The sequence below is a fragment of the Opisthocomus hoazin genome, chromosome 8, assembly GCF_030867145.1.
Source record: "Opisthocomus hoazin isolate bOpiHoa1 chromosome 8, bOpiHoa1.hap1, whole genome shotgun sequence".
In the NCBI taxonomy this organism is placed as follows: Eukaryota; Metazoa; Chordata; class Aves; order Opisthocomiformes; family Opisthocomidae; genus Opisthocomus; species Opisthocomus hoazin.
Genome location: NC_134421.1, coordinates 3,353,239 through 3,377,496, shown reverse-complemented (window position 1 = coordinate 3,377,496; position 24,258 = coordinate 3,353,239). Strand labels below are relative to the sequence as shown.

At 45.9% G+C, this 24,258-nt stretch overlaps 1 protein-coding gene across 3 annotated transcripts in view; it reads left to right on the top strand.

Moving 5' to 3' along the window:
• The first annotated feature begins 7,631 nt into the window (after window positions 1–7,631).
• Window positions 7,632–24,258, top strand: part of IQSEC3 (IQ motif and Sec7 domain ArfGEF 3) — a 109,372-nt gene continuing 92,745 nt past the window's right edge. For all 3 annotated transcript variants that reach the window (XM_075429427.1, XM_075429430.1, XM_075429428.1), the window contains exon 1: window positions 7,632–8,176. In XM_075429427.1, the coding sequence (XP_075285542.1) occupies window positions 7,716–8,176 (461 nt within the window). In that variant the 5' untranslated portion in view covers window positions 7,632–7,715. The remainder of the gene's footprint in view (window positions 8,177–24,258) is intronic.

Genomic DNA, 24,258 nt, shown 5'->3' with positions numbered 1-24,258 from the left:
CGCCCCAACGACTAACAGCCTATCCATCCTCAGTGCCCTGCCCTCTGTCAGTTCTCAGTGGTCTCACTACATATTATGCTTCCCAATTCACATGGGCTTTCTCTCCCTGCCATCCAGTCACTATTACCACTTCTGGCTTCTAAGCCCTCCCTGCCTCCCTCCAGGGATGAGACCCCTTGCCCTTTGCCATTTATCTCTCCACCTTCCCAAGGTGAGTTCTGCAGAAAGTGCTGCAGAGGGAAGGAGTAACTGAACTGTCATCTCTGCATAGGAGGGGAAGAAGCAGCGCTGCTGTGAGCTTTGGAGATTTTTTTTCTTTTTTCCCTCTTTTAAAAATGAGTGTAGTGTTGTTTGAGAGGATACTTCTGTTCTGGAAAGGTCTGCTAGGCTGCTTTTACTTGGGAGATGGGCAAATATAGTAGCCAGCACATCAGTGGGGATTTTCTCTCTGACCAAATTAAATATTGCAAGGTTTCAGCTGCCTGCCTTGTCACTAGACTGGCTTCAACCATTGCCAAAATAACATCAGTAATGAAGAAATTCACAAGACAGACTGGCTTGCACCCAGAGCTTAACCTTATGTTACGCTAATGCATGCAACACAAAAACTAGACCTGTGATCTGCCACCTTTTGACCTATCTCCTGCTCTTTACACCTGGGCCCCCCAAAATCATTGGTCTTTTGTGTCCTTTGCAAGAGGCTGTGTAGACAGAGGTCCAACCACATGGAGTCTGTTGCAGGAATGTGGATGGTGGTAGCTGTCTGAAGCAATTCTGCTGTGTTCCTCAAAGAAGAGTCTGGAGCAAGTTCTCTTCCGTTGGTTTTGAGTCACAGGATCCTTTTTGTCTCTTCATTTGCTCCTTAAAATTCTTTCAGACACCAAAATAAAACACAGAAATACTTATCACAAGTCAGCATGTCTAAGCACAAGGGATCCTGTCTTTAAGCAGATTCGAAGGCAAAGGTTAACCTGAGCAGAAGCCTGACCCCATAAATAACGAGCAACAAGAGATAGGAACACATCTGAGCAGTGACCTCTTCAACAAATGTTTGGCCTGCCTTTAGCTGGACCACGCTATGCATCAGCGAGTCTTAAGGATTACCTCAAAAGCCAAACACACAAACAAAAAGACTCAGATTTTTAAAAACCTGCATCATTTAAAGAGTTCAGTCCTTCTAGCTTGCTAAAAATAATATCATCGGGTGATCTGATCAGTCACCTTCAAGGAGAGAAAAGCTTTAGGAATAAAGAGCTCTTTACCATAGCGGAGAATGGCATAAATACTCATGGCTGGAAAGTAAAAAAGGATAAACTGAAATGAGAAAAATACTCCAACTTCTCAACAATGACAGAGATGAACTGTACTGACAAAATATCAAGGAACGAGACAAATATTCTACCTTTTACTGTCTTCACAGAGGCATTCCTGGAGACGATACGTGTTTCTTAAACTCGTGTTCCAGGTTGAGTAGCTGCATGAGATTATATGGTATGTAGCACGTCCGGCCAGATGTGTTGTTGATTTGTCCTGGCCTTAATTTCCCTGAGAAGTCAGCATCTGCTTACCCCAGTTACGTAACGGGAGCAAACCAGCCACGCTTTCAAGGTGAAACAGGACGCCACGGAGGGTCTGTGATCAGAAAGCACTGGAGTCAACAGGAGTGCTTCCTCTGCACTCAGTAAAGGCAGGGGAGTCCTCTGGCATCTTCTGCTTCAGTCCTGCACCTAAAGCCAGGTGGCATGGTCTGCAGTCCTACCTACGTTCTTTAAACTGACATCTGCAACAAGGTGAACTCTCTCTCTCCTGTTGGGGTTGCTGAATTGCTAATTCCTACTGATGCCACAAAATCACAAGCAAAGGGATAATATCTTATACTATAAATCAAACATAAAGAGCTTGAGATGTGGTAAGGGCAAATACTTCAGTTTCTTTCAATGCTGCCTTTTTTTTCCCCCCCTCTTCAGTGAAACACAGCTAAGCAGACATACAAATATTTTAAACAGCTGCTCATCAGAAAAAGGGTATATTGTAGCCTTAGCTGAAATGTACACTGTTCATGCATGGTTTTTGTTTTCTTGACAGGATGTGATCTCTACCACTGCAGAAAAAGCTTCTAGTTGGAGTATGAGTTTAGACTTAACATCATTCCACTTCTTTCCACCCCCCCCCCCTCTTTTTTTTCCGTGTATCTTATGCAAGGACAAATCACAAAAACTTGTCCCGTCTGAAAATCCCCATGTAATTCAGTGGGACTAGTCAGATAAGATGTGGAGAATCAAGCTCATGTTCAATTTTTTCATTTTACTGCAGTATTTACAAAAGACTGAACAACTGTCAGTTGAAAAAAAACCCTGACTGACTCTGAAGAAAATGTCTCTGTGCAGCTTTTGCTCTCTAGAATTAATCAATTAAATGGTCAAAGCTTAATTTCATGAAAAAGACAGGAGATAATGTAACATTTAGCAACATTAAAAGGGAGAGTGCATTCTAAAGAGGGACCTTGATTCCTTTTAATTTGCAGTAAATAATGCAAGGCTGCAATAGCACAGTTCAAATACAGTCAAGATTTTAAAATGTGTCAAAACCATACATCTCAGCTAAGGCTACAATACAGATTTTGTACCTTTTTCCTGATGAACAGCTGTATTAAGATATTTATATGTCAGCTTAGCTGTCTTCCACTGAAGAGGAAAAAAAAAAAAACAACACTGAAAGAAACTGAAGTATTTGTCCTTACCACATCTCAGCCTCCTCTTTATGTTTGATTTATAGAACAAGATATCTTCCCTTTGATTGTGATTTTGTGGTATCAGTAGGAATTAACAATTCAACAGCCCCAACAGGAGAGAGAGAGTTCACCTTGTTGCCGAACTCAGTTTAAAGAACGTAGGTAGGACTGCAGACCGTGCCACCTGGCTTTTAGGTGCAGGACTGAAGCAGAAGGTGCCAGAGGATGACTCCTGCCTTTACTCAATGCTCATCTGAAGCTGAGGAAGCGCTGCTGTTGACTCCAGTGCTTTCTAATTACAGACCCTCAGTGGCGTCCTGTGTGATTGTGGGCAACACACTGTACTTGGTCTTAGCTTCACTTTATCCATCTGTTTAACAGGTGTAAGCAGATAGAGACTTGGCTTAGACTCAAGATGGTGAAACATCTCTCATTGATCTGAATAGTTTTGGATGAGGCCCCAAGTGAAAGAAGCCTGAGTGAAAGAAGCATTCAGAAGATGCAGATTTTTTTCCTCAACCATGAATTATGCATGAGTACATTGTGATTGTCTTGATTCTACACTCTATTTTGAAATTATTCATCTAATTCCTGCAGAAATTTTTTGGTCTGCAGGCTGTTTGCAAGCAGTTCTGAGAAACTCTACTCAAGCAGCTGCTAATTTCCAGGTGGGGCTGAAGACACCCTGTCTTCCCCCAGAATTCAGAATGGAAGGTGGCAACACAAGACCATGATTCTTGCGTCTCTTTCCTCCCGTCTTTTACTCTAATTCTGTCTTTTTTATATGATTTGTGTTATGCTTCCTTGTACGTACTTCCTAAGAACTGTATGAGAATGGATCTGGTGGGAAACACTGGCTGTGAGGATTTCACTGGAGATTCTGCCACAGTTTTGAGAGGGACAGGAAGAAGGGGAGAGAACGTTAGGTTAATTAAGGTGGGTTGGCCAACATTAAATCTGCCTTTCCTTGAGTACTAAGGACTTGACCTTGAATACCCATAATCTCCACTGTATTCAGGTGCACTTGTACACAATTCTCCTTAAAGAAAGACAATAGAAATACATTATAGAAGTATAAAAACCCTTACCATAAGCTCATAAGCTTATGATAATAAGACCGTAAAATCATAGCTGGAAACCTAAGCTATATGCCCTGCATCTCAAACTAGTAGCACTGTGGATACTGAATCACCAGGAGAAAGTTGTTACCTTGCAAGCCCTGGGCGTGGAAGGTGGAGGGGAATGGGGTCGCCTGCAAGAAATGGGGAGAAAACTGCACGGATTTGCTGTGAGGAGCTCCTGTCCGGGAGAAGGAGATGGAATGTAACTGAGAGGAGGGAAATGCCTTGAACAGAATTTCGAGTGGAAAAACACGGGAAGTCTCTACCTGTCAAAAGGCTGGAGCGATTTGTTCGCATCAAGTTTCAGTGAGCTGTTGCAAATTAAAGTGGGATTAGGACCTCTCAGAAAACATTACAGGAACACTCTGCAGTGAACATTTTTCTGCAGATGAAACACCTGAAGATGTTATTACCTTCTCTATCGTGTATGCTTATTAGTATACCCTTATTTATGGATTCTCTCTCCTCTGGCTGAATTAAATAGCTAAATAAATATAAAATGAAATCATGTAGTATTAGACCTTTCCATTAAATCCTGGGGCTTGACTCATTTGCATTTTGTTGTTTTTATAACACATGCTTGTTTTAATTACTACTGCTGCACTTTATTTGTAATTGTCTGTGCAATGCCCAAGCACCTTGCTAAGTGGATAAGGGAAGCACTTTATTCCATAATAACATAATGAATCCATTATTATTCATTATTATTTTTTCCAGAATGGACTGAAAAGAATCAGGACTTTGAAAAATACAATACCAACAAATTATCTATGGAAAAAATAATTTTAACAATTCATACTTTCCTTATCTTCACCATTGTTTTCCTCTACATATCGTCTCTCCTAAAGAGAGAGAAGCAGCAGCATTTAATGACCTGAAGTTTGGGCTAAATGCCAAAGGTGTTGGAAATGAGAGATCTGTCCCCTCGCCTTCCTGCATGGCCTTGGACCAGTCATTTAACCAGCCTGTGTCCTTATTTCCCTACTTCTGATGGCTACAATCCTACCATTCACCTTCTACGGAACAGTAAAGCTTACTTCACTAATGTGCAGAGCTTTGCAAATGATGCATGCCAGGTATTGTGGCAGCATAATCAAAGGGACACAGTGATGGCTGGATAAAAGAGGAGGCGTTTTCTAGCTATGCAGGATTCTCGCTTACCAAGTGAAAGAAGACATTCGGTTTCTTCTGATATCCTTGCAGATTCCTCCTGAATGAATACCCCGTCTTCACTGAATAATCTCTACTACAGAGGATTATGCAACTTGTTACCTCTTGACGTTTTGTAGGGAGATCCCTGCATGGCCATTGGTTAGGCACAAAAGCATTCTGCTGCATTTTCCTTCCGCATGTGCTCTCTGTAGAAACCTGGAAGGTCAGGGCTGGTCAGTCATTACACCTGCACAGAAAACCAGTTTTTTTAAGCTTCTCCTAGCCTGCTTGATTTTAGTTTACCAATCCATGGCTGTCATTCTCTGTTTAATTTATGAGAAAGATTTATTAGTAGAAACTAGGACAATGAGGCTGGTCAAGCAAATTAAAGGTGCAGAAAAAGTGGACAAATAAATGGGATCCACTCTGCGCAGTGAAAGTCTCATCTTCTGATAGCCATTCAAGCACCATGACACAAGATTTCCAAGCTGGCTTGCCCCATCCCAAATCACCCAAGCCAGTATGATTTTTTCTTTTTAGTTAGTATTCACTTAAGAATAAGTGCCACGACCTGGCTGACTATACCTGGATAGGCCAGTACAATGTCTACGACCCTTATTTCCTCATCGCTTTTATCCAGCTGAGCTGCACAGGAACATGACGTCCACTGCAAAGACAGAACTCTGCACAGGGCTTGCCTGAAGAGTTAAAACAGCCACTCCTATTCTGCAAGATAAATAATCTCTGCCTGAAGTCTCTCCTAAAAAGGACAAGGTAGCTCTTTGTGTGTATGTCTGCACATATGTGAGCACACCCATACCCATCCCTGGTTGTTTCCCAGAAAGTATTCATGCCAAAACCATGTTATTTCCATTGGTGCCCCTGGACTCTGTTCCTGCGAGGCAAGACTGAAATGATGCTGCTCAGTAGTCTCTCTGAAAGGAGAGAGCATACCTACACAATTTCCCAAATGATCACTTCCACTCTGCCCCAATTACAGCTTAGGTGTTTTCACCTCCTCTGCCTTCCTGTGCATGCCTTTTTCACATTCCCCTATAACCACCTCTCCCCTTGCGAAATAACGCCAGTTCCTGCTCAGTCAATCCCCTGTCACAAAACATTAATGACATGATAGGCAATGAGATGGAGGAAGGCCTCCCCTCAAACTTTCCAATAAAATCGCAAGTGTGTGGGATTTGAGTGCTCTTACTCCTCAGAGTTCACTCTGGGGTCTTCCCCCAACACACAGGGGACATATGGCAATGTTTCACGATCCCCCAAAGCCATCTCCAAGCACTTGCAAGAGAACTGTGAATAGCAGTTCTTTTTTAGGAGGAGTCTGTGAACAGCTTCTAATCCTGGTGATCCTGTTTGCATCAGTTTACGTTCCCAGGGCTATCTGTGAACTGAAAAGACTTGAAATACACCTTTCAGCTCATGGGAAACAGAAATTCTCCTCTAGGTTTGTCGGTTCCTCACTCCAGCAAATCCTTGCTGTGGCGCAGGTTTTGCTGATCTGAAAAGGCAAAACGAGAGTAGTTCTACGCTCAAAATCACCTACTGGAAAAGCTGCTTTTTGTTCTGCGGTCTTGCACCTTTTGCACGCTCGGTCGAATCTACTGACGTGCTTGCCTAAACCCAGGTCTGGCTGCTCGTGACACCTCCTCTATCTTTGGTGGCCACAGGGATTGAGAAGGACGCCGCTTTTTCACCCTTTAGAGAAATTGTCAAAATTGTTCATGGATCCACACAGGAGTTCCTGAGAGTAAGTTTATTACCCTTAGCAAGGTTGCTCATTGACGAACGTAGTAGAAAGCACACAGGTAGCTCCTCAGGCCCAAGGCTGCAAGCCTGCGAACTCGTAAGGCTGAGGCTGGGCGAGGGAAGGTGTTTCTTGAGAAATGAAGAAGACCCGCACGGAGTCTCCCAGCAAAGGCCCTGCCTGTCGCTGCTCTGGTATTGCCTGCGCAGCCCCCAGCAAAGCTCCACGGCAAGCCCTAGTTTTCTTCCCAGGAACGAGCCGGACACCAAAGCCTCAAAGGAGTGACAGACCGGCGGGGAAGCAGCAGGTTCCTCTGACATCCATTTCCTCCGGTCACCCCTTCCCTCGCGTTCGGGTTCAGCCCTGCCTCCCGCCCGCTTACGCGGCAGGCGAGAAACGGGAGCGTTACCAACAGGGCGGCCGAAACCAGCCACGCTTCCTCGAGTCGCTCTGAAAAATACGACCCCTAAAATCCCTCAGCGATTTCCCCCTCGCCTGGGGGAAGGAAGGAACGGCCGCACCCGGAGGGGCCGCTCGGGGAGGAGGGAAAGGCGGCTGCCGAGAGGCTGCGCCGGGCGCCCCCGGGCTCCCCTCAGCGCCCGCCGCTCCGCGGCGCAGCGAGGCGGGGCGGGACCTCCCGCGCTTTCCCCTCAGGAACGCCGGGACCCCCGAGCCCCCTCCCGCGCCTGCGCGGCCCGCCGGGGGAGGGGGCGTGGCCTCTGCGGCGGACCCCGCCCCCCTTCCCCGCCCCGCGGCCGTGCGTGGCGCGCGGGGGCAGAGCGGGCGCGCGAGCTGCCTCGTCTTCCCTCCCCTCCCCTGCCGGTGGCGCGCGCGGGCGGTCGCGCGTGGGGCGGTGAGGCGCCTCCCCGCAGCCCGCGCCGCTCTCCAGCCCCGCAGCGCTCGGCGGCCGGGCGGCGGGGGGGGCCCGGTCCGGTCCGGCAGCCGGGGCATGGAGAGCCTGCTGGAGAACCCGGTGCGCGCCGTGCTCTACCTGAAGGAGCTGACCGCCATCGTGCAGAACCAGCAGAGCCTCATCCACACCCAGCGCCAGCGCATCGACGAGCTGGAGCGGCGGCTGGACCAGCTGAGCACCGAGAACCGCAACCTCCGCGGGCAGCGGCCGCCCCCCGCCGAGCCGCCTCACGGACCCCAGCCCGAGCAGCCCCCGCCGCCGCCCCCCCCGCCGCCGCCGCCGCCGCCGGGCCAGCCCGACCCGCTCCAGCAGCACCAGCAGCCGGCCCCGGCGGGCCCCGGCGTCGGCGGGCGGGCTGCCGGCCACCAGCACCCGGCCCTGCAGCCGCACCAGCACCCCGCCGAGAAGGACGGCCGGGAGAAGGGCTGCTGCGCCGCTCTGCTCCAGCACAAGACCCCCCAGGCCATCGGCAAAGGCGTCCTGAGCCGGAGACCGGAGTGAGTGAGCCGGGGGACCGGCGGCGGGCAGGGCTTGGGGGGTAGGAGACGCGGAGGCGTCGCGGGCGCTCCCCGGGCCCGGATCCGAGAGGGAGCTGGGCTGTACCCCCCCCTCCCCGCAGCCTCGCAGCGTGTGGGTGGGTGGGGAATCCCTCCCGGCCCCCCTCCCTCGGTGCGTGCCCCGGGAGAGCGGGCGGAGGGCGGCGGGGAGCCGGGGTGCCGCTTCCCAGAGGCGTTTGCCTCCCGCTTCGCCACGTTGATTTTTATGTGCGGGTGTCGGTGGTCCCTGTGAACCCCCCCGGGCTGCCCACGCACAGCAGCCGGCCCTCCTTGTCTGCCAGAAATAAAGAAGTCTCGGAGCAAAGGTGAGTGCGGCTGAGCCCGGGCAGGGAAAAGCTTTGCGAAGCATCGTGGCAGCTTCTGCTTGCCCGAAGTAGTCGGTATCCGTCAAAAAAAAAAACAACCCCGTCATCCCGGGAATGAGCTGGGGTTTTCCTGCCCTCGCTGGTGTCGGGGCTCTAGGGTAGGAGTTGTACGTTCGCAGAGATACAGATGCTGTACATATGTCTGACATTTGGGATGCTGATCGCACTTGCGTGTGGGTTGTCTTTTTTTTTTTTTTTTGCGTTTGGTTTTTTTTTTTGGTGAGTGACACCTGACGCTGATCCAGCTCTTCAAAAGGACAGAGTGTTTTTTGCTGGTCTTTCCTCTTCAGCGAAGCAAGCGTGACTGCTGGCGCTGAATACTGATACAGATCTGTGTGCATGCACCCATAGTAAACAAGGACGAGCATTCCAGCGCTAGAGGTGGTGGAAGAGGCTGCTGTCGAAGAGTCACATTTTCTTGGATTGCGTATCCAGTGTATGCCATCTGTTATCAGCAGGTAGTTACAGCCGGCTCAGTATTGTATTTGCCTTTGTTTGGGCACTTTGAAAGCAGGGGAGTGTTTTCTGGTCGAAAGGCAGAATTAGTGAAGGTAAGAAGAGAAGGAGTACAGTTTCTGATGTGGCTTCTTTTATGTAAGAAAGACGCTAATAGAAGTAGTACAACTAGGTTGGAATTTCTTTCCTAGAACAAACTGTGTTTTGGTTATAGTAATGTCAAAACAAACGAAGTATGCAGCACACCGTATAGCCCAGAACGTCTTCCTTGGCTCTTTTGACACCTTGAATAAAAGGGCCACTTCTCCCTCATGTTTATTTTGAATGCACAGCCACAGCTACAGCACGGAGCTGGGTTTTCAGCTGGTGTAAGTGGAGTTGCACCACTTCATGAGAGCTAAGCGTCTATCACGTGATGCTATGAAAAACAGTGGAGAAATTACTATTGAAAGAAATACTATTCAAGGAATATGTACAGTCGAGGCACACTTAAATCCCAAAAGACTTCTAAAATACTGCCCTGTAAGACTCAGTTTTGCACTCACGACTTAAAGGAAGTGAGTGGGCTGCTCAGAGTATTAATACAGGTAGTAAGCATTTGCAGGACCAGGCCCTCATTTATCATGCAATAGACGGCGTTTTAAAAAGATGTAGGGCCAGATTCTGAACTCATACCGATTGGTGCAAATCCAGAATAGCACAGTTTAAGTCACTGAAGTCGAAACAGCAAGAAACCCATATAAAAATGCATAATGGACCTCATTGTTTTTTCAGTAGTGAATCCCTGCAGTGAGGGCTCTGTGAGAAACATCGCACCGGCAAGGGCTTTCCTTTCTGCTGCACAGAGTTTCTAACATACGTCATTACACGGATTGAAGAATCAATTTCTATGCATAAGTCTTAAATTCCTCCTTCTTATCTGAGCTTTTTTTGCGGCGGGATTTGATTGGGGGGAAAAATTGTAGATTTTTTTTTATTCATACCGAAATGCACAAAGAGAATTGCATTGAGAACACAGCTGATTGCTAGTATATCATACAATAATCTTGGAATTTCAGATAGATGGATGGATGGATGGATGAGTGGATGGTGCCTTTTTGTGGCAAGTCAGGGCTGCTGCTGGGGATAACAGAGCAATCCCTGCAGCGTTCTTCACTCAGGAAGATTAAAATAGACTGTTTCTGTTTGCTTCTATAGCTTAGGCAAACCAAAATCTTTGTATAGAAGAGGAAATATGAGAGATACAAAACAGTCTACACTTCTCGCTCCTGCAGGTTCTTTTTTTTCTGCCGTTGATTGTATATATTGGGTTTTGTCCTCTCTCATCTCTGACTGTTAGAAGGAAATCAAAGAGACTGCAAAATCTAACTTAAAGGCAACTTGGATGGAGGGGGGGTGGAATCTTTCGCCACTTATTGACAGCATGCCCAGTATCCCTTGTGATCCAGCTCGCCGACCTGAGAGTTGTATTTTTGCTTTTGTGTGACAGCAGGGGACGTATACTTTAATGCCGACACCGACTAGGTATCTCCCCTCTCTTGCTTCCTCCTCACATCTGAACGTGCTTTTCCCTCTGTTATAAACCCTGAAATTCGATGTTATCTCAATTTTTTTCTCTTAGCCAAGAGCTTAGGAACTGACTGTTCACTACAGAAAATGGCCACTCTAAACAGAACAGAAATGATGTTTTCGCATGTCAGGATGCGGTGGCTGAAAGCGAGGGTTAAAGCAGCGCCCGGGCAGTGCTTGGCTGTCGCTGCCCGGTAATGGAATTTCCTCTGCCTCTCACAAAACAGGAGGTTCTGGCAGCATGTTTAAGTGTACTTGTGCTGGCCCTTCTCACCTCAGACACAGCCCAGGGATTTTGCGCATTTTGAGTCAGGATTGAGGTTTTTTTTGCAGCCCAGCTCACCTCAAGCCCTGGGTAGAAGTGAAGACCTGAGCTTTTGGACACGTGTGACTGTTCGTGTCAACTGGGGCAGTCTTCTGTAAGAGGCTCAGAAGAAAAATCAACCGAAGCATCTCTAGTATTTTAAAGAAAAGTTCCATCTGATTTTTGTTATTAGCTTTTAAAAAAAACAGATAAAATTTTTTTTAAAGGCTTTTTTTTTTTAAAAAAAACCCCAGCAACTACATTTTGAAAGGGAACAAATCCAAGCCCACCTCTAGAAAGGGAAGAATTCCTGCGTTATGCAGAGGATCGCTAATTGTTGGTGCGTGTCTTGTGTGAGAAAGGAAGCACTGAGCTTACCTATGAAAGGAGAGGCAAGGAGAAAGATTTTTGCAGAGATTCTCAGCAAGAATTAGGCTGATTATTATTCCGCGGCATCTGTCTCTTTCTACCTTAGGAATCTATTGCATAAGCGCCTCACAGCTTTAAAAACAAAAAAATAAGGTCATTCGTCATGGAATGTTTTGCTTCAAAAATACAGGTTGCCAAATTAGCATAGCTTAGATCACCCTTACCAGGCAGCCTCTTGTCTTAAGGGACCATCCCAAAGTATCCTCAGATCCTGTGAGTATAAATTTTCCTTCCCTTCTTTATCAGAATCCTGCCTTCTTTGCCAGTCCCCAGTAGCCTTCATTGAGTATCAGGGAAATGCCACAGGGTTGAATTTAGCAGATTAAGTCTAACTAGCCCAAATTGTGCTGGTTTTTATCAGTCAAACTCTCAGTAGGAGCTCTGCCTATGGAAGGACTTCAGAATTTGAGCCCATGCATTAGCTGGAAAAATCACTTCGATGAATAGAATTGAAATAATAGAATAATAATCCGTTATAGTTCCTTCCATCAGAAGACATGGGTGCAGTTTATAAACATTCTGCATTAAAGTGGCATTAAAGTCTTCTTTTAACGACGTCACCAACCGTGAAAACAAGGCATGGAAACAGTATTTGTCTGGCATGACATAAAGAATCTAAGTACTGCCTTTAAATTATTGGCCTGTCTCTACAAGATATCTCCTCACGCAAAACAAACTCTTAGAACTCTTGAAAGAAATTTTCTAAGATCATGTTTTCACAGAGGTCTTAAAGCTCGTTTCGATTTGCATTGGGCTGAAAACTATTCTATTTTATTTCGTGTTGGTTTAGGATAGTAGCTTTCATCTTAGTAAAGAGGCAAGTTTTAAAAGACAATGTTAGAGTCACTTAGTTGCTGTTGTGGTCTGAGGCTGTTTGCTGTCTTTTTGTTTAATTTCAAAAGCTCAATTATGTAACTTTGAAATGAAGATACTGCATGTGCAGAGGTGCCGTTTTCCATAATTTTTCTTTTTATCTATGCATTAATGTTCTATTCTATGGATTATCTCCAGGGTAAAGGCAGGAGACAAAATCCTACTGATTTCAACAGATATTAACAATAACTGTAAATATGGCTTACTATTAAAATATTTTGCTATATTTGCGCATTGCACCAGCACAAAAAAAAAAAGACGACGACCAGAACAACTCTGAATGGCTTTTGTACCCCAAGTACCCGTTCCGTTCACTTTGGGTGCACAAGGAATGCTACATTTTCCCTCTGCTTTCATTCTTTCAGATTCAGATTTCCCTCAGCCTGTTTCAGAGTTTAACTCCCTTGAGCTTTCACACACCAGAAATAGTTGCGTTGGTGCTGCCCTGGGTTCTGCAAATCCCTGCTAGCAAGGCACCGTTTCAGCATCAAGAGTTATTTGGAGTAGAGTGCTGTAAGCTGGTTTCAAGTGGCAGAGGTCTGCGTTGTCATTGCTACACAGATGCTAAAGCCCTGCTTAGATGGTTTTGAAATAAAGAGCATAATGAGAGGAGAAAAGAAAGCAGACTCTCTGTGACTACGTCCCATTTAAAGATGTATCCATACTGGTTGCGTTCACACTGTAATCATCCTAAGACATCCATGCCGTGAACACACCTGCGTCATAGCTACATCGGGGCCTGTAAAATCCCAGGCAGAGGAATATGGAAGTAATGATTCACAACAATATTTAAGAAATAACAGATGAAGTGAGAGAAGGAAAACCTCTCAGGTTGGGAAGGGCTCAGGATGGAGTTCTAGGTATAAAACTGCTGAGTAAAGACAGCATGAGGAATTCCACCCACAGGGACAGCACCCCAATATGATGCTGTATAAAGTCCTGGCCAGAGCAACAGAGTGTCAGGGCTGAAAATACGATTGTGGGAAATCTCACTGGCTGGACAGGAGCCTCAGGAAGCAATAATAAGGAAGGAATCTGTGTGAAGTACTGCCCAGTGGTGCTTTGGATGGACAGTACCTGTGTATCTGTGTCCTGAGGCCAGTTAGAGCAGTACCTGGAGTAATAAAGACTCATACTAATCTTTTGACAAGAGAAGCCACGGGCTGAAAGCAACAGCAAGAAAGGTGATTTTTTTAGTGCTTAAATGAGGAGGGATGCAAATGCATGATTTTGTTTTTCTGGTAAGATGATGATATTTTTATGTCGCTTGGCTATATGTTCTGTTGCAGCCAGGCTGCTGTTCTCTGGTGGCAAGGGTGCCTTTCTTCCATACTCTTTGTATTGGCCCATTTGGTGTCACTTCCCACGCAGAGCCAAGGTAAGGCTTTATGAGAGGACTTCAGGAGCAATGGGCTCACATAGCAACGCTGTTATTCTGTGCATTCAGAAGAACTTGTGCATGGCTGTTAGGAAGAGGTATAAATGGAAAAATGTCCCAAACGAATAGGTGTTAACAGTGTCCTTGAGAATTCCTGCCAGGGACTCAGTGCCAGGTGACTCTTGGGCTGGCTGTCCCACCAGTGTTCTTTGCAGTACGTGTAGTGTGGAAGGACACCCGTTGTTCTGAGATTGCAAGAAGCGACTGATACTTCCACGTCCTTCATAAAGGGATGCGCACACAGGAATATGGAATTCAGGCATGGTTCATACAGTTCATGCAGGCAGCAAGCAGCTACTTATGAGGCATAGACTGTACACTCTCCCACCTACACCATGCTTGAAATTATTTGCACTTTTAGTCAGAGTAAGCTGGAGAAATGTAGCCTTGGGATGCTCTTCTAGTCCTTAGATGGTGCCAGACCAGAGCCTATCAGCTAGAAGTCTGGTCTTGTATTAATTTGGGCTTCTACCTCCTCATTCAAAAAAAAGTGTTCACGTGATAAAATGAAGTACATTTCTGCAAGCAAAAATATCTAGAGAAACAGATGTATTAGATTATAGAAATTCCCCAGTTCTATTTTTTTTTTCCTTCTGCCTTGGAATGCAAGTAGAAACAGTAAAAAAGAGCTACTGTCTCTCTACCTTAATCTTCCTGTATGTAAGGTTTATTCACCTTCTGTTTTCCTGTTATTTTCCCTGTAAACGCCTTGTTAGGTTGCTTGTTTTCTCCTTTCTTTCCTAGTTCAGCAGCAGTTTATTTATCTTTTTCCATTCTCAGTTATGAAACCTTTGTTGCTCTCCTTAAGGAAAACATTATGGAAAGCCAGAAATATTCCTCTGTTTAACAGATGGAAAATATTTCATTGGTTATAAAATTACCTGTAGCTTGTGATCATTACTTGGTCCACGTTCCATGGAACCATATTAGAGCAAATAAGCAAAACAGGAGAGGGTCATTTATGAAGGCAGAGCCTGAAATGTGACCATTTTCCCTTTCTTTTTCATACATTTTTCAAAAACTGTATATACCTTTTTTCCCTCAAAGAGATATCTTGAAACAAACTAGTAATATTCTTGTATTCATCTATTCTGGAGTTTGTAATTTCGTTTAGCTAAGCCCTAGGTGAGAAAAGGAGAGTCTCGAGTATTGGATTTGTTCTGCCCAATGGCTCTGTTTAAGATCTCTTAGTTAGAGCATTGGACTAACAGTCTTAAGATCAAAGTTGAATTCCTCCTAAATGTATTTTTAACAGTCTTGTGATGCTGGACAGTCCCTTTCATCTCTCTGTATTTTAAGATCTGTAGCAAAGCAGTTGGAGATGTATTGTTACAGATAAGAGTGGGCAGACAGATCAGGAGTGATCCTTTTTATAAATTTCAGCACAGGAAGCAGCATCAAGCTCCTGTCGTTGCTTGCAATGTGTGCTGCAAGGCAATACGTATATTTGCACATAGACGAGAGGATGTGTTTGCATGAGCATTTGTCTGCAGTGTCTAAGAGCAAAGTTGAAGCAGCACCTAGTTGCTGTGCTTTTTACATACAGAAAAGCAAATCATCTGCTGGAGGAAATCAGTGTATCTTTACTGACGTCAGTACAGCCATGACAATTTACATCACCTGGGGATCTGTACCAGATTCTGTGTGTCTGGCCTCACACACAAATACACATACATCCACTAGTGTAGATTGGTGCTGACAATAGCACTGGCTAGAAACTCATCACAGAAATAACAGGGAACAATGAGAAAACCATTAAGCAACATTCTGACTCTTCGTATGATGGGTTTGTAGTGTTTTCGTATGGTATTTTAATACAAGGTGGTAGGAGTTTTGTTGCTGCAGGGTTATAAAGATGTATTTGCCGTGTTTGATAATGTGTTTTGCTTTTTTTTCTCTACCCTGTGCATGCACCCTCAGTCTACTTCTCACACAGGTATTACCTTTATTGCTTTTTCTATGATTATGCTCATTGATCAGCTGTTATTTTCATGTGCTCTGAAATTGCACTTTCGGAGGGGGATAGAAGAGGATCAATATTTTCCATGATTAGTCGCATCTAAGAGGGGACATTTTGGTGAAGTGGAAGTGATTTTAAACAAGAAGTTAAGAATAGCAAACCTTATCCTTCCTGCCCTGTTCTAGCTGAGAACAAGGGAGTCTGTGAGCTGCAGAGCTAATCAGGCTTGGCTTCCAGAAGATTTGTGTCACGGTTACATTTTCTGATGCCTAACAAGATGTGAGTTCTGATCTAAGCTTCTCCTGATGTTGAGGCTTTTATAACATCTCTCTCTGACATGGAGACTTCTATGTGGAGTAATGGCTTCAGTTCACTTGGCAGCCTTTCCCTCAGTGGAGAACCTACAAAGTTCTCTGTTACACCCTGCCAGCTATTTTCATGAAACTTGCAAGAGGTTGGTATCTCTGAGACCACTGTTACTCACTCAGACTTGGTTGAGACTCAGAGTGGGATCTGCAGCTACAAAGTAGGAACCAGCATAGACACACAAACCGACATGGAGAAAGAGAGAGACCTACATGCATAGAAGGAAAAAGGAAAACATTATATGGTCACAGAAACCTTATTTTGCTTAGGAACCCAGGTAATAAAGACCAAGTCCTAGGTAATTTTTTTATTTAGCTCACCAGTACGTCAAAACGACTGAACAGCGTCCACTCCAAATCTGTGACCCTTTCTTGGAGCTGGTGTTCTGTGTGTAATAGCCTCTTAGAAGTCTTGGAATGTTAAAGTTACAAAGGATTGGGAAATTACTCTAGGAATTCAGGAGGCATGTAGATGGAGGTTTACCATTGGCAAATGGAGTCTGTTGCGCATGCTGGCTTTGCATATGAAGTTGGTGGATCATCTTAATCCACTTGCCAGCATTTGCGTGGGCATGGGCTGCTGTGGAGACAGTCACTGCTAGAGAGGTTAACCTTATGTTTGCTGAAACACACGAAAGCATCCATGTCATTCTCGAGAACAGCAGAAAATTGACACTGAAATTATAGCTCTTAAGGAGGCTTGGGGTTGTCTTCAGGTTTTGCCGTCCTTTGGATGTTTGTTCAAATTCTGACCTTTCTCTTAAAACTCAGGACCTTGCTGTCGATCTGTTTGTCTCTGTGACATCGATTTCCAGGCAGTCCTCCAAAGCGGTTCACACTATCCTGCTCCAGTGGGAGAGCTGCTCTGCCAGCACCTCCTTCAGCCTCAGCGTCCAGCAGCTTGGTGTTGCTGTGCCTGGGTGGGCGCTGCCTCCACGGAACATCCTTGGATCTGCCTCCTGGCGTAGTGTGCTTTTGGCCCTGAGATTCTTAACAGACTTTATACATGATGGCATTTCCCAAAAGAGACGGTGCCTCTCCAGATGTGTAGAGATTATTACCTTCCTTTCTGCTTCAGTTATGGAACTAAGCTCAGACCTGTCTTTCCTTGCTTTTGCCCCTTTGTGAGGAATACTGTTTCTGCCTCTGTTGGGTTGTTCCAGGAAAAGTTTCAGCTCTGCCGTCAGTTCCAAATTCTCACAAATGTCCTTGTCTTTCATTTGCTGGTTTTTAATTTGTAAATCCATTCCCAGCAGGACACCAGTAGATTGCCTGTGTCTGCCTAGGTACTCGCATGGCCCCCTTCACCATAGTAACCGAGTGTCTGGATTTGTCCTGAGGGCCCAGGCTGATACCCGTGCACACTGGACCACTAACCTTCATCTGAACTAGCAAAGAATCTGAGGAATCTCCTCCCTTTTCTCTGAGCATTCCGTGGTTCTCATGCCAAAGACCTCTCTTCAAGCGGTTTTCTTCTGTAATGATTCGTGCCAAGAAGTCTATATCCAGTCGGACTCCTGATGTAGATAGACTGCATGGCTCTGATCAGTAACTTGCACTATTTTACAGTCTGGGTAAGTGTAAGAGCCAGATTCTGTTACCACTTAACTGTAAAGCTGAGCAGTTGAACTCAGTACTAAGTGGCTTAAAATTTGAGGTGTGAGAGAACGCTCACACGTAACGTCTGGTGTTATGGATCTTCTGGAACTGACTTCTGTCCCACCACTGGTTACTTTGTTAGCTATTAGCCTATTAGATTCTGTGCATACTTGCCATGGCAATCATTTGGGATGGCACAGCCAACTGCTGTAATGTTTCCCCCAAGAATTCTTTATTACTCATTTGGGAAAATACTGATCTCTGTGTTAGCTGAGCTCCAACATCCGCTGCTGGTCCCTTGTTTCTGCCAAGAAAGGATTGAGTTTCTCATCTTTGTCAAACTGAATACATAAATATTGACTTCACTAGACATGCCCTGACTGGAACTATTATACCACCTCTGTCACCTCATTCACCGGGGCTCCTACACAGCCAAGCAGATAGGGAATACCAGATTGTATCCTTGATGGATAAAAAGCATTGGCAGAGTTTCAGTCTCAGACATGTAAAGGCATTTAGCCTCCCAAAGGTGGAAGAAAGAATCTACTCGTTTTTAAGGGAGGGATCAGACTTCTGCCAGACTCCATTTGCTTTCAGCAAGTTATTTTACGGGTAGGGAAAAGAAAGGAAATCCTGATGACAGGGGAAGAGGGGAAGAAGAGGATGAGAGGGATCTACAGTGTGTCTCTAGTCTCTGCTGAGGGCGAGCTTCAGGCTGGTTGAAGTCCGTACTAACGTACTCATCAAATCCCAACCTGAAAGCATGGCTAGAGCGTTGCCTCAGGACGACATCCCAGCTGTGTGCACATCTGCATGCTCTCCGAAGCCTCTGCAACAGTCATAAGATAGGGTATACCATACTTCTGTGTTCTGCAGATGTCTGTGCTGGGATGTACAAGCTGGTGGAAGAGTGGACAGCAGTGGGGAGGAGTTACAAGGGGAAGGGAAAAGCGCCCAGTGGAAACTATAGAATGCGGGAGGGCCGGGAGCCCCATAACCTTATCCTGCAGAGGCTGTGAAGCTTTTGAATGCCTGGTTCATTTACGTGTGCGACTGTCATGAGGCTTCAGTGTAGCTGGGGGGAGGGAAGGAATGACAGGGGTTTATGTCCTTTTTTTATGAAGCTTCTTGCTCTGGAGAAATTAATAATAAACAGCCCACACGGAACATAAAATACATACTGACGGGTTGAAGCCATCTCCCCAGTAAGCAATTCCTGGGCTTAAGGAAGGAGCACACTACTGTATGCCCAGAGTGTGACTAGTTCTCATCACTGTGGGGTGGGAGGTTTATCAGATCTTACAAAGCAATGTAGTTTAACCTGGTCAGGCAGTGTCTGGGAGATCTCCAGGAAGCACCCAGAGTGCTAGGAAAGGACAGTGGAGTATGTTGGCAGGTGGCATCCTTTTCAGGATGTCTCTGCCTAGCATTAGCACCGCTTTTTTTCAGATTAGATGTTGGGGACCTTGGCCACTTATGTCCCTTCACAGGATATACACACACAGACCAAGGGTGTTATCCCTGTTCACACACTGGTGTAAATTTGTAGTCATGTTCCTCTCACTGTTTTGCTTAATTCACAACAGGCCCCATTTTGTGAAGTTATTTTCTTTTGTGTGACATGGGTTTAAAAACAGCAAATCCTCACTGAGCAGTTTACATCCCACTACCTCAAGCACAAATGATAATGTGACTTGTAAAGCATAAGGAATCGGGGCCATTCTTCTGCTGCAGTTTTTTACAAGGCTTCATTGCAGGCTGCTATGGCCAACTCTCAGATCTAACACCAGAAACACCTACATTTCAGAGATGAGTACATATGCACAGTAATATGATATTTTCTGAAGTGCTTTGGGAGGTAATGCACTTATTCACAGGTGGAATATTGCTAGTGCATTTCCCTACCAATATCTAGAAGTGTAGCAAGTAGCAAGCATGTAAGCTTTTTCTTCTAGCACACCTCTAAGCATGGCAGGATCTTGCTGCAGGATGAATGATAGAAATACCATGCAAAAATAGGTAATGATAATAGTAAGACTGTCTCTTCTACGTTACTCTTTATCAGTAGACCTTTCAGTGCTTACAAATGTAGTCCTCATTTTACAGGAAGGGATGAAGACATGGAAAATGTTTTGCTTGATTCACCCAGTTAGTCAACGCTGAGAGTAAAACCTGTGTCCCAGGGCTCTGATGTGCCAAGTAGGCTACAATGCCTTGAAGGAAGGAGACAAACAGAGCAAGAAGTGTTAAAAGTTACAAGGTCGCTTCTGTGGCATAAATAGCATGTCTCTAAATCCTGAAATCTGATTCACTCCCTGGACAGCTTGATATCAGGAAGAGTTTTGGCCAATTAAAGATCTATAACTTGGTCAAAAATCCTTAGCAGCCATTCATGATTGGTGTCAGTTATGTACACTAGAAAGAATGAACAGTGGAGGCTGGAGATAAAATTGAATATTGAATTTGAGGAGGAATCGAGACACGTGGTTTCAGGCTGGCAGGGCTGTGAACATGTACTGCATGCAAGTCCAGCAAAGTTTACAAAAGCAGCTAGTCCAGCAAGAAAATGTGTTGGAGTAAAAAAGTGCAAGAAGCCACACACACATGCTGGAGCGTGTTTTGTTTCTTGCAGCAAAGAACCAGTTACGAGTTGCACAGAATGATGAGGAGTAGTGACAAGAGGTAGGTTAAGAGTCTATAGTCTCTGCTGTTTCAGTTTGGTTTGATGGGAGAAAGCACATGGAAGACACCAAAAATATTCCTCTCGTGGGAGCGAAAGGAAAAGCCTCCCACAGAGCTAGGCACTGCATGGGAGCTAGGGAAGCGGAAAGCAATTATTACATCTGTGGATGTGAATAAGTTGACAGAATACCTTCTCCAAAAACCACTGCCTAGCAAGATGCAGTTCCTTCTTCCCACAGCTGTATTTTCCCTCCCCAGAGCAATACTGGGCTCTGCTGCCTCCATCCCCTCCTCCCCTGATACAGTCACAGCAGTATAGGCAGTCACCAAGTCAAGCAGACAGTCTCAGCTAAGGAGAACTCTTGCATGACTGATATATGTACCTTAATGGATTCTGGGCTGAGGTTTTAATTTCCAATAAGAAGAGGAGCATTTGGGTTCCCCCATCCCTCCTGTTTGTGGTATGGTTACATTAACTCAGTCTGATTAGCTGTTACCGGGGGGACATGGCTTTGACAGGGATCCTCCATCCTGCCTGGTTTTTTATTCAGCACTGGGGCAGGCCCCAGTGTTTTACAAACCCGACGGGTGCTCTTTGGCACACTCGTGCGTGTAAGAGAGGGGAGCACACTCTGGGAATTCTTATACAACTTGAATACATCTCCCACAGTCAAGGGGCACGTTCAGTATAGACCTAGCCTGCATTTCATAATGACAGAGATGGCAAGGGAGATCTGGAACAAGGGCAAGAATGCCTGCAGGATGTGAACGTGCCTTGGATGTTTCTGGAACTCCTTTCTCCTACCAGTGAGGAGCTATTGGTTACGTTTTCCTCTCAGCTTGTACTGTAGGAGTATACTGAGTTCCTCAGTTTGAAAGGACTCAACACCTCAGAGGATCAGGACCTCTCTCTCTCCTTTATCTTTCAGCTCTATTTTTTATTTCTCCATTCTGATTTTATTTTCTGCTCTTTTGAATTCTCTGAGGTGAACACTAACCAGAGACACAATTAGTAACTGTTCCCTTGGGATCCAGTATGGCACTAGTTGGAGATATGTCAAAAAAATAGCTAAAATATGACCGATTTAATGATATTTCTCTATTATTACTCCTTTTATTAAAGTCATATTAAAGAAAACCTAAGGACCTGAGTGGCTCCTGATTAATAGCACAGCAGCATTGGCAAAGATAGCAGGAAGAATGAAGCTGGCCTTCAGTAAAAGAGCTTGGAGCTCCTCTCCAGGCTTCACTGGCTCCTGCCAGACAGCACCTTCTGTTCATCCTTACTTAACTCGCCCTTGGTCCTCTTTCACACTGGCTGTTACACCTCTTTTTCCCCCCAGACCTCCATTCTACAGCTCTGCTGTGAGAGTAGTGTAGGTGGCAGCTACACCACAATGGCAGCGTATGAATACAGCACTGCTGAGAACAAGGCTGTGATGAAGGTTGCTGCTGCTGGATTCCCAGATAGCTGTTGCGAAGATGAGGAGCATGGCATGTCTGCATGTACTGAAGAGTTAGAGTGTACCCTCAGCAAGTTTGCTGATGACACCAAACTGGGAGGTGTGGTAGATACACCGGCAGGCTGTGCTGCCATTCAGCGTGACCTGGATAGGCTGGAGAGCTGGGCAGAGAGGAACCTGATGAGGTTCAACAAAGCCAAATGCAGGGTCCTGCACCTGGGGAGGAACAACCTCATGCACCAGTACAGGCTTGGGGTGGACCTGCTGGAGAGCAGCTCTGCGGAGAGGGACCTGGGAGTGCTGGTGGACAACAGGTTAACCATGAGCCAGCAGTGTGCCCTGGCTGCCAAGAAAGCCAATGGGATCCTGGGGTGCATCAAGAAGAGTGTGGCCAGCAGGGCGAGGGAGGTTCTCCTTCCCCTCTGCTCTGCCCTGGTGAGGCCCCATCTGGAGTACTGTGTCCAGTTCTGGGCTCCCCAGTTCAAGAAAGATGAGGAGCTACTGGAGAGAGTCCAGCGGAGGGCTACAAGGATGGTGAGGGGACTGGAACATCTCCCCTACGAGGAGAGGTTGAGGGAGCTGGGCTTGTTCAGCCTGAAGAAGAGAAGGCTGCGAGGGGACCTTAGAAATGCTTACAAATATCTGCAGGGTGGGTGTCAGGAGGACGGGGCCAGACTCTTTTCAGTGGTGCCCAGCGACAGGACAAGGGGCAATGGGCACAAACTGAAGCAGAGGAAGTTCCGTCTGTACATGAGGAAGAACTTCTTCCCTCTGAGGGTGATGGAGCCCTGGCACAGGCTGACCAGGGAGGGTGTGGAGTCTCCTTCTCTGGAGATATTCCAGCCCCGCCTGGACAAGGTCCTGTGCAGCCTGCTCTGGGTGACCCTGCTTCGGCAGGGGGTTGGACTGGGTGACCCACAGAGGTCCCTTCCAACCCCTACTATTCTGTGATTCTGTGAACAGAGAATGAGTAGGGTGAAGTGGCATGCGAATGATACACCTGTAATCCCCTCACTTTTCTTGCCACCCCAGTGGCAGGTACGGTAAGATCATCAGCAGTCACAGCTTTGTTTTGACACAATCTTTAGAGATGTATTTATTGATGCTAACACTGTAACAGGGGATGCTCCTATTTAAACTGAAACAATATATTTTGTCTACGACCACTCCGCTCTGCTCGGTGGGGAGAGCTCTGATGGCAAGAAGTCCATAGAGTGGCTATCATGCCAGTAGGCTACCATGGCTCTACCTTAACATAAACTAGGGTGAGCTTAGTGACATTTGTCTACCCTTTATGTTGATATTTCCCCAGGTGGCAAACCCAAATTGGCTCAGCAGAGCCACTGTGCAAGTCCACAAGTGCATTTGTGAGGTAGGAGTTGCTGGGCAGAATCAAAATGAATGTGAGAGGTCTGCATTTTGAGGAAGAGACATAGAGAACTGGAGGAAGCGATGCTGCAGGACTCAGATGAAGACTGGGTGTTGTGCAGAGGGCTAGCAAATACTGCATGTGGCTAGACGGTGAAGGAGCAAGACTGAAATAGCATGGGCAAGAGTAAGACAGGATTCTAATTCGTCAGTAGAGCTGCATGGACAATCCACACTGGAACAACCAGTGGTAACACAGGCAGCTTTCTGCATCAGCAGCAGAGTTATATGGATGAATAGGTCTGGGCTAGCAGGGTTTGGGTACTGGCAGCTGCCCGGGTGCTCAGAACTAAGCTAGGGGAGGTGCTGCAGGTGAGGAAAAACTGCAGAGCTGCACAAAGGTAACCTGCTTGTGCTCTGCTTGGCACCAAGCAGTTGCTATTAATCTTTCGCTTCCCCAAGCACTGATATTCATGCAAATTATGAAGAAAAAGAAAGTTCCTGAAATGCAGCAGGAAAGACTCTTTAGCCTTTTATTTACGAACTTCGATAAAAGAGAACTTGATATGAATCTGGACAAGTGATGTCTCAGTTTTGTCCTTTCCATCATAATGATGAGTGCAAGTGTGTGTTGATTCTTGCTACTGACCCCTTCCTTTCCCTTGTCCTTTGTGAAGTTCTGTTTCTCAGGGAACTCCTTTTCACTTAATAGTTCAGGCTGTTCTTTGTCCTTTCAGCCTTGTGATTTCCACTAGCACCAAGCCAGGAAATTGCCTCATTTGCTAATAGGTATTCTAGTTAATAATAGCAAATCCATCCACTGAGGATATTTCTGGCCTGCTTTGCAAGGCAGGAATACTGTTTTGATGGCGCAATGCTGGCACACAAGTGGGAATGCTTGTACCCATTTGTGTAGCTGCATGTTGCACACAGTCGGTGCACCCCTGAGAACTTGTGATGCCCCACGTGGCTCAGCAAACCATAATTACGATGGTGGAGAGAGTGTCATAATTCCATAGATAGCTGAAAATCTCCTGGGTGGAAAGACTTGCTGAATTTCCATGGCACAGGAATTCTGCCTATGTATTCATTGGCTGTTTGGGGATTTGACTATGAAGAATCCAAACCAATTTTCTCAATCAGGCTTTTGA